At 34.9% G+C, this 11,499-nt stretch overlaps 1 protein-coding gene across 1 annotated transcript in view; it reads right to left on the reverse strand.

The window, feature by feature from the left end:
• Positions 1-4,666: 4,666 nt before the first annotated feature.
• The window catches only part of FAM155A (family with sequence similarity 155, member A), a 907,798-nt gene continuing 900,965 nt past the window's right edge, over positions 4,667-11,499 (reverse strand). Inside the window, exon 3 of the mRNA XM_006894615.1 lies at positions 4,667-4,956. Coding sequence (XP_006894677.1) covers positions 4,667-4,956 — 290 coding nt within the window. The remainder of the gene's footprint in view (positions 4,957-11,499) is intronic.

The raw sequence follows: 11,499 nt of genomic DNA on the forward strand, positions 1-11,499 counted from the left end.
CCCTGGTCCCATCTACCTTTCTTTCTCTTTCTCTCTAGAGCTCAGTTAGTGTGGTTTGTACCTTTCTGTTGTATCAAATTCACCAGCAGCTCCTAGAGGAAAAGAATAGTAATCTATTTCTGTGAACTTCTTAAAACCCACTTGAGGGTCAGCGATGAGTTGATTCCACTGACATTTAGGTATAGAGCGATATTGCTCTATAAAATGATATTTATGTCTATATGTATATAGAGAGCTACATACATAGAGGGATCTATATAAATTTATCATCATGATTGCAAAGATCATGCATGTATCAGACGCACCTTAGTCTCCAGACTGACATCCTTGCAGGTTTGTCCTGGAGAGGGTGAAGCCTGGCTGTTCTTTGGAGGCAAGGATTCTGAAGCTTTGAGTTGACATACTTTGGACATGTTGCAAGGAGGGACCAGTCCTTGAAGAGGGAGGTCATATTTTGGAGGGTGGGGGGGCAGCGTGAGAGAGGAAGACTCTTGATGAGATGGACTGATTCGGTGACTGGGGTAATGATGGGGTCAGGTGTGTTGGAGATCGTGAGGTTGGCACAGGATAGGGCAGAGTTAAGGCTGTTATACACAGGGTCGCTATGAGCCTCAGGTGACTCGACGACACATAACAACAACAACAACCAACAACATCTATATTTATGTATCATTAAAAACTTCTATACTTGTCTCAAATTCTAATAAACTCAAGATGTATTTTTCACTTCAGCATTCTGATAACAGGCTTCAAGTTGAAAGAATATCACAAATTTATTTTGCAGAAAGAAAATGAAAATGATACCTTAGGTTCAATGTTTTAATGTTGTCAAGGTATCAAACGTCATCTATCAGTTCAGATATTTGAAAGCAATTGATATAGCTTTCAACTATACTTTTTTTTCTTATCACAGCCCTCGCAAAACATTGGTTACTCATATTAAAATCTATTTTATTTTCTTTCTTATGTTCCGTTTTTCCATCATTTCTCTGTCTCTTTCTTCCCTTCTTCCTTTATTTTCTATCAACTTGCCTGGTTCCTTTAATTTTAGTGACTATATGCTTTGCTATTTACCATTACTAGTTCTCTGATAACAAGTGATATTTCTGAACACTTTTTTGCTAATGATATCATTTAAGAGAACAACTTTCACTTACTACTATATTGTGGTACAGAGTAAGAACATTTTCTTTTTAATCAAATAAAAGTTAACATAATGTGTGACCAAAAGTAAGCTATAGCACACAATTTTGCTCACATTATTTGACATTTGACTTAACAGTAGTCCCATAGTCTACATGCTGGAATTTTTCTATTTCAGAAAATAGTTGGGTAATAAACATGAAGAACATCTGTCCAATACAACTGTGAAATAAATATTATTTGCTTGGTTTTCAACTTGCTTGCAGAAATAATTATTTTAATCATTGTTCATCATCAAATATGCAATACATAGCTACTAAGAAAAATGGAATAAGAAGTTGGTTAGAAAGAAGCAGGGTCTGAATTTACTCTGTTGAAATTATTATGTGCACAACATCAAGCATGCTCAAGTCTGTGCCAGGAAAACTGCTAGAAATGATAAATTAAATGAAATTTGCATCATCAAGGATTATTTAACTCTGCAAAAGAGAAACTGCCTATTTGGACCCTATACCTGACAGAAAAGACCACTTCACTTCACTGTATCAGTGGAAATTTCGCGGGGAGATGGTTACACATGTATGGCAGTAAATATCCGACACTAAAATACTTCTCATACTACAAGAGTAAATGAAAAAAAATATTACAAGAAAATACATAGAGATCTTACAGACTTTTCCAGTGTTGGCTGAATTGTTAGAAGACTCAGTTTCCTGCCTTCCCTACCATCAATTCTTCACCTAACTGATAGCTTTGAATTTGCAATTACTTCTGCACTGTTTCCCTCATCTTTTGAAATGATCTTTTACGTGGCTTATATCTCATTTCATATATTAGTTGTTTTTCTTTCCATCCTCTGCCTACCATTTCTTTACATATTAAAACACAGACAAGTGGAACATTCAAAATACCTTTACATTTGAAAAGAATTCTTATCAGTAGAAAAAGATACTCAGAGAAATGTATATCTTTTCTCAGTGATGCTTTTACCCCCATCATTTTTTGAGTATTTAGAAATAATAGCATCTTGTCATGTCAGTAAAAGCAGATGGACTAGAGGTTACATCTGTGTGGATGTATAATTTTCCTTAAAGAACAGAAATGCAGAAAAGGGATCATTGATGACCTTTACACAGCAGAGGTAGATAGAGGTTGTATCAAACTTTCTCCTGGTGTGTATACTTAACATAGGGCAGAGGCCAGCTATCAATGCTCACCTTGTAAGTGCTTTCTTAGAACACTTCACGAGCCACCATTAGTGAATATGTTATTGCCCTTCTATTTTCATGTCCAACCCAGTTTATCTCTATCTCATCACACAGAATGTTTCTTAAATGTTGATTTCTACAAGTGCTGAACAGTTGCAACAATTCCGTGCAGTTGGCATGTTCCCATAATCCACTTCCTCTCTCACTCACACCCCCAGAAAAAGAACCATTTTAAAAAAATACCGTGTCTCTGTATATGCACATGTGAATGTGAGTATTTGCATTTGCATTGAAACTAAGTTTGGAAAAAGAACAAAAATTAGAGAATATTTTCATTTTTCGTTTATGTTTCTTTCTCTCTCTCTCTTATTTGCACAACCATTTTAGGTTTTATAGTTTTCCACAAAACACTGTGAAAAGAAAAGAATCTAGTAAAATATTTGTGCATGTACTGCTAAACAATTCTAGCAATTTTATTAAGCAATACCTTTATTAGTTTTTGAATATTCTTAACAGACTGGAACAAAACATTTTTTTAAATTCAAAACAAAATATGCATACTGTACGCATGTTGCAGAGTTAAGTATGATGCAGAGATTAAAATCTGTTTCAACAAAAACAAATACCTGGGAGGGGGGAGATATAGCTATAAAGTTAATAACTAAATTTTGTTCGCTAAAAGGACCTTTTCTATAATTTTCCTTCATCTCCCAGCTACACAGCAAACTTATCTGAAGTGCACTTCCCAAGTGTAGTCAGAGAATAGGAAGGAATGTAAAGTTTGTTTTTTTAATCATATTTTGTTTTGTTTTTTTAAAAACAGCCCTTATATAACTCTTCCTTCCGCTGATTCTACTGTAAACTCATAAAAGCCTTTTATTTTTTTTTAAAGCAAATTCATATACACTCAGCAGGTGAAATGTTCCCACAAAAAAGAAAAAAAAAAGAAGAAGAAATACAAACAGGGCAATCTGATTCCTCCTCTTATCCTTGTCAACCTAGAATAATATGTTAGAGTGATAAAGTTTTTGCAACTTTCATATAAATGTCTGACCTACTTGTTTTTTTAAAAAAGAAGTTGTTCCTTTGTGATAATGCATAATTGCATACACTTTATACCTGAAATAATTGGAAACAATATTGGGGAAATACTGGGATAAACTTGTATATATTTTGCATACTATAGCTGTTTGAGTATTTCTAATATTTCCTCCCCATCAATAAGGGAAGAAAAGAAGTCCGGATAGCTTCCTCAGCTTCTTTGTTCCAGTTACCATGGCTCACTACCATCTGCTCATGTATTTACTGCCGCAGCACTGAGAGCACAATGGAAGTCCGCCTCAAGAATGCGAAGGAAGAACTTCCGAATTCTTTTCATTCTGATTCTAAGTTGCTGCTCCTGTCCAACTGACCAGTAAGAAAGGACTGGGCTTCTTGAAAATGGGAACTGGAGCAACACATTTCAGTAGAATTGTTTATTTTTTTTTCCCCAACATAAAAAAATATGTTAACTGTCTGATTCCATCTGTTATGAAGAACACTTGTTTAGCTGAAAAGGAACGCCTGTCAGGCCCCCTTGGATCCGCTCAGTTGTGGGTTTGTGCAATAGTGGCTCAGAGGCCCACCAGAGCATGCACACCCAGGTTCACTGTGGTCACACAGACAGAAGCAAGCGGATGTTGTCTGCTTAAGGGGACAAGAGAAGGAAGGGGCCAGGAAGGGCATGGGTTCCATGGGTAGAAGAGAGAGTTAGGGATTTTTTTTTTTTCATTTTTGTTGTTGTTTTCCTTTTTTTTGTCTTTTTAAAATTTTTAAATATTTTTTTTGTTGTTTTTTGCTATACCATGAGGTCATAGCAGTCATTCCTCTAATAGAAACTGACAGGACATAGAAGACAGAACTATCTGATGAACACACACAATGACTAGAAATATATATATAGTGAGACAGTGAAAAGACTTAGTTTACCTCTGAGAAAACCATCCCAAATAAAGAAATCCTGTATTAACAAGTGCCAAAAAATAAACAAACAAGGAAACTAAAATAAAAACCAAAGCAAAGAAAACCTCCAAACATTAAAACACAGTGTATAAAATGGTATGAGAAATTTAAGTCACTTCACAGCCTTTTAGTCAATAAAAAGCTGTTTGTGTGTCCTTGTTTGGATTCGGGCCGTCTTTTGAAATTTTACCCTAAAGGCCTTGCAAGAAGTAATTGAAGGGTAAAAGCACCCAGTTTCTGTTATATTTGACAACAGTGGCTTTGTATTTTTAATGGTGGGCCAGTCGCTTCTCTGATGACAATTCATCCTTCTGTTAGTCCTCATTGGTGGAGTTTTCTTCCAGTGTGTTCATGCCCCCGAAGCTCAGTTCCGGTGTATTCTGCGCTGCTGAGGCTGTGAGTACTGTATGTAAGAGAATAAGTACAAGAACACACAGTTTCAGTCTGCTGTTGCACAGTCTTGTTGCTGATGACACTGTGAGCGATGTCCTGTGACAGGAGTCACTTTTTTCTACTGTCCCTTTGGATAGGTTATTTGATTGTTCTTCTCTCCTGACATCACAGCATTCTGGTTCGTCATTGGTTAGAAAGGTTTCATAAAGCCCTGAAAAACAAAGAAAGTCAAATGTTACCAAAACACCAAAACAAAGATATGTAGGAAAGTGTTTGAGTAGCAACAATGAAGCTAATATTTCATTTTAGACCTACAAAATGGTACAAGCAATTGAATATCACACTCCATGCCTTCAGAAAGGATCCCATCTCATCGTGACCCTCCATGGAGTTTCTGAGGCTATAAATCTTAAGGAAATGAGACTGCCCATCTTTCTCCAGTGGAGTTGGCTGATAAGTTTGAACTGCCAGATATTGAAGTCTTTTGATTACTAGGGCAACACACTATAGCGTATAGCTTGTACCAGAACTCACTTTATGCCCCAAGAAAGACTTATTAAAATTACTATTATTCAAGCTTATGTGCTAACTATAAATATCAAATAAACTAAAGATCTTTGCCAATTTATGATGTATGAAATAGATTATTATTAATAAAAGGAATGAAAAAGTTAGAAACAAAGAATAGATACTTAAAATATATGGCTTTGGTGAAAGAAATGGCACCAGATTTTGTGATAGAGTTTTGTAACACCAACTACTTATTAATTAGAAACACTTTCTTAAACAACATAATTAGAAATTATGCACACATGGCCTTCAATGGATGACATGCACAAGAATCAAATTAACTACATCTGTGGAAAGAAGCGATGCTGAAGCTCAGTATCCTCAGTCAGAATAAGGTTGGGGACATACTGAAGAACAGTCCATAAATTGATTATATGCAATTTCTAGTTGAAGCTGAAGAAACCAAACAATTAATTCACAATAGCCAATGTACAACCTTGACTATATTCCACTGTAAGTTAGCAATAATCTCACAAATAAATTGTACTCATTAAATTAAATTAAAATTAAATGATTAAAGATTAGCTAAATTAGAAGTTCACATCAAGGATATCCTACTTGAAAAAAGAAAAAAAAAAGTCTTTCTACAGAACAGGAAAGAAAGAGAAGACCAAAATGGATGTCAGAAGAGACTCTGCGGAACTTGATGTTGCATGTAGAATGCCTGAAGAGAAAGGCCAAAAGAACAGAACTGGCCAAAAGATGTCAAAAGTTGTTCAAAAAGGTTAATAATAACAAAATGAAGATCTAGAGTTAGAAAACAAAAACGGAAAAGCATACTTAACATATGTTACACTGAAAAAAAAAAAGCCCTGAAGAAAAAAAAATCAAGCCTTAGGTTGCCAGATTGAAGGATTTTTTGGGGCTAAAATTATTCAATATAGGAAACTTTAGGGAAGGTGCGCAGACTACACAGAGTCACTGTACCAAAATGTACTTGTTGAAGCGCAACAATTTCAGGAGGTAGCATATGAACAAGAACTGATAATACTGAATGAAGAATTTCAAGCCTTATTTAAGGTATTAATTAAAAACAAGACTCTTGGAACTTGCAGAATTAAATGCATGCAAAAACTGGAAGTACTTACTCAAAAAGAAGATTTGGCTAACTTAATAGAAGTTAAGTCTATTCCCTAGAAAGGAGATCCAACCGAATGAAGATATTACCTGACAATACCAGTAATATCACCATGAGTAAAGTCAAAGAAGATAATCCAAAGACATCTGTAGCAGTGCAAAAAACACTTGTGATAACAGTTCACTGGGAACTGTTAGATATTCAAAGTGGATTTAAAAGAAGTGGACTGAGCATATCATTGCTGCTTCAAGTGAATCTTGGCTGAAAACAGAGAATACTAGAAAGATGTCTACTTTTCTTTGTTGACTACACAAATGCAAGGAACTAAATATTATAACATTATGAAAAGTGGGATTCCACAACACCTAATCATGCTTGTGAGCAGCCTGTACATAGAAAAGATCCAATTGTTTGAACAGAATAGAGTGCTACTTCAGCCAGTGTTAGAGTTGCACACTTTCACCACAATTAGCATGCTGAGCAAATAATCTAAAAGATGGACTATTTGAGGAAGAAAGTAATGTCAGAAGTGAAGAAAGACCAGTAATACGTAGATTATACAATCTTGTATAAATAAAACTCATCGAAGTACTTATTGATGAAAATCAGACTATACAAACTTTGAAGTGTCGTTCAACTCACAGAAAGAAAAGAAAAATACTTGAAACCAGATAACTAAATACTGGAAGAAAAGGGAAAAAGACTGAAGTTGTAAAGGATTCCATTCTGCTTGGATTCACAATCAACAATCAGAGAAGCAACAAACAAGAAATCAAATGAGATATTGCATTGGGGAAATCAGCAGCTAAAGATTTTAAAGTATTACAGGACAAAGATGTTAGCTGGAGAATTAAAGTTTGCTTTACCCAAACCGTGGCATTTTCCGTCACCTCTGATGCATGTGAAATCTGGGCAATGCATAAAAGAGACTGAATAAACAGTGATGCACTTGGGTTATGATTTTGAAGAAAAGACTAAATGTATCATAGAATGCCAGAACACATTTATCTTGGACGAAGTCCAGCTAGAGCACTTCTTAGAAGGGAAGTTCTTTAGAACCTCATCTGAGATACTCTGAACCTGTTGGAAGGAATGACCAGTCCAAAGAGAATCATGTGTAGGAAAGTAAATCAATGTACAAAGAAGGAAGATTTTCAGAGAAATGGGTTCACACGATGGCTGCAAAATTATCCAACAATAATGAGTATGAGAATAATCAAGGTCTGACACCATTTTGTTCTATTGTTGACAGGGTCTCTAAGAGGGGATTAACATGATGATAGCTAAAACATCAACAATAACAAATGTAGGAACATTTACAGTGAAACCTGTGAGAACTAGAACGCAAATAGGACCCCCTTGCTTTTTTCTAGATCTCTATGTTTCTGTCATTGACAAGGAGAAGCCTTACCACTCCTTTAAAGTTTATTTTAACTCAAAATATTTGAGATTTTTGTTGGTTTGTTTTTCTCTCTGGCTGGTTTCTGCTATACACAGGTTCTGTTTTCACAGGCTTAAATGTACCGTTTTAATTTTTTTAACAGGAAATTAAAGACAATACAGCTTTGGGTAACTGTCAGCATTTGTCTCAAACTAGCTCTATTCAAACTATAAAAGTCCTCTGTTGCAAGAAAAAAGAATTTAAAAAAATACGTTGAGTCAGATCAGAACTTGAGATTCACGATCAACTTAATTGCCTTGAGTTGCCTTAGTTGCATGATTTAATCATGCTTTCTCTTTCATAAGATTATTATTAATCACTGCAATTCATAAATAATTTTAGCTATACTTAGTGAAATAGCCAAGCAATGATAACATTGTAGGTACGAGAACGATGTTTACTTGTAATATTCTTTTTCAACTCTATTCAGTTCCAGCGTTTGTTATAGTCTTTAATTTGCCATTCTGTGTGATGATTGCCTCAGTTTAAATCTTTATTGTGTTTTGTTTGATCACAATAGCAGGTGTCTCTGCTATAAGTTTTGTCCTTTCCTATTCTGTCCCTCAGTATCATTTTTCAGTGATTATATATCCAACTTATTTTCTTGCTCTATTAGCTCTTTTCTTCCCTCCTCTTTGGATCTTTGCCCCTTTTCTTTTCCCCACTTCCTTTAAATATATATAATAATCTTATTTTAAAGCTGATAAGTACATATTTAAAAGTTGTAGAAACACTAAAATAATATTCACTATCTGTAATCTTTCTGATCCTGTTTGTGCATTTACCTAATTGTATAAGCTACTTTGCATCATTTCCAAAAATTATTTGACCAGAGCATTTTCTCAACCATGTTAAAAGACATTTCCATACAAATTTTATCTGATTATGTCGTGTGTAAAAACAATTATGGTAATATTATAATTAATAATGGGGATATTGCTAGAGCTGTAAGATTTACAAAATATTTTTATACAAAGGACTTGACTCAATCCCAAGTATAAAGAAATGACTTGAAAAACTTGGCTTCTGTTGATGGTTATTAAGTATTAATGATGTCTCATTGTCTTCACTCAAATCATAGCACCTAGGAAAACAAACAGATATCAAGCAAACCAACAAAACCTGCTTTCCTTTCTTTTCAAGTTCATTGTGTTAGCAATGCTGATCTGTCGGCATTTACCAGAACACATGATATTTTCATTTTATATCTTACAACCCAAAGCATGCTTTCTGCCTAGAAATTCTTCAACTCCTCCATTTAAATCACATTTATACTTTCACATTCAGTTTGCATGAAATTCTCTGTGAGAAGTCTACATTCACAATCATGGGTAACTAGTACATTTTGCAAAATATTTCAACAAAATTATAATTTTTTTCTTTTAATAAAAATTGTCCAGTTTCATATTAATTTCCCTACTCATCTGTCAACTTAAAAGGAAAGATTATATCTTTTTAATTTTGCATGTTCATAATAGAATATCAAATACATAACAGAATGCCTGAGCAAAATAGATACTTAATCATTTATTGCATAAACCCAATATATGTTATATAACTCATTAAATAATATTTTATACATGTCAATCTTCAGTTTCTCTTAAATAAACAATGAAGATATCCTTATAATGATGCTTACAATATTCATTTCTTCTTAGGCATTCAAAGGTAAACTTCACCTTCGCCTAGGTAGAACATGGAAAAAAAACTGAATTAATGAGATCTGCCACTCTGACATTTTCTTTATTGTATGATATTTTCTTTCTTTCATACAAATGACTTCAATGGTATATTAATTATTTATTGAAGTATATATTTTCTAATATTACAGAATACAAAGAAAAGGGTGTATACTTAAGAATATAAGGATAGAATGCTAAAGTTTGTTTTGATTGACATCTTAGAAAGTTATTAAGGTATATTTAAAAATGGTATACAAATAACAATTGACCAAAGTTTCTCAGAAGCTGCCTTGTGGATGTTGATTCATTTCAGAAACAATAAAATAGTTCTTGTGGGCCAACCAAGTCTGATCCTTCCTTTTTAACTGTCAAAATTAATATTTTCTTTTCCCATCCATAAGTTTAACAATAATTTTTATACAGAGCTATCCATGCACATATATTAAAGAATTAAATAACTGCACTATTTATTTTACAAAAGAAAATTCCTTCATCTATTCCATCACAAATTCTTCATTATGAGAAGCAAATATCCACATGTCCTTTAGCTGTTTATGCCTTTAATTTAATTTCTACAAATAATGTTTCACAATTTTCTTAATATATTTTAAGGGAGAACTAGTGACACAGTAGTAAGGAGTTGCACTACCAACCCAACGACAGGAGGTTTGAATCCAACAATTGCTCTGTGGAAGAACAATGGGCAATCTCTTCATAAGTGATTTACCACCTCTAAAAACCCACTGCATGGTCAGCTTTGAGTCAGTTCTAACTCATTGGCACATAAAAACAAATATATTTTAGTGTTTTCTTAGCATTAGCTATAGACTTCCCTTCAGGAAGCAGGACAATAAATAGTCTCCTTCTGTTTATTCCAGCACACATGCCTGCCTCCATACTAGAGAAAGGCAGTTAGTTCAGGGCATCAAGAGTTCATCATGTTTACTTCTAAAGAAATACCTCTTGGAACCTTCTACTTTCTGAGGTAGTAGCTTTTACACTAGTGCATGGCTGCTACTTTGGAAACCCAATTCAAGTAACATCTTGGAATATTTAGTGACTCTTCTCTGTGTTGGATTTCTCATTCCTGTGTCTAGCTTGTTCACTGCAATCCCGAAAATACACAGTTCAAATCCACCAGATGCTTCACTGGAGAAAGATGGCCAATCTTCTCCCGTTCAATTTTTTGTTGTTGTTAGGTGCCATCGAGTCGAATACAAAAGATCTGAACCCTGTGACATTCTCACACTTCCTGACACACAAGAGCCCATTGTGACAGTCACCATGTCAATCCATGTTGTTGAGGAACTTCTTCATATACCTTCCACCTTTTCCTGGACTCCTTCTCCAGGGACTAGCCTAGCCTCTCTTAGCAACATGCCCAAACTGTGTGAGATGAAGTCTCATCATTCTTGCCTCCAAACAGCACCCTGGCAGCACCCTCTTCACCTCTTCAAAACATATCTGTTTGTTCTTTTGGCCATCCATGGTATGTTCAGTACTCTTCTTCAACACCACAGCTCAAAGGGATCAATTCTTCTTCTGTCATTCGTGTTAATTGTCCCACTCTCAGATGCATAGCAAATGATCAGAAATACCATGGCCTGAATCAGGCGTACCTTGGTCCTCAAAGTGGCATTATTCCATCTCAATATTTTGGAAAGGCCCCTAACTGCAGATTTTTCCAGTACAATGCATCTTTGTAATTCCTGTCTGCTGGTACCAAAGGTGTTAACTGTGGATCAAAGCAAGGTGAAGTTGACAGTTCCAATCTTTTCTCCATCCATCATGATGTTGCCTATCAGTCCAGTGGTAAGAATCTTTGTTTTCTTGACATTGAGATGCAATCCATACTGAAGGCTGCATTCCTTGATTTTCTGCAACAAGTGCTTCAAGTCCTCTTCACCTTCAGCAAGCAAGGTTGTGTCATCTGCATAACGCATGCTATTGATAAGTCTCCTTCCAATCCTGATGCCATATTTC

The sequence above is a fragment of the Elephantulus edwardii genome, unplaced genomic scaffold, assembly GCF_000299155.1.
Source record: "Elephantulus edwardii isolate Elephantulus edwardi_28Jun2011 unplaced genomic scaffold, EleEdw1.0 scaffold00147, whole genome shotgun sequence".
In the NCBI taxonomy this organism is placed as follows: domain Eukaryota; kingdom Metazoa; phylum Chordata; class Mammalia; order Macroscelidea; family Macroscelididae; genus Elephantulus; species Elephantulus edwardii.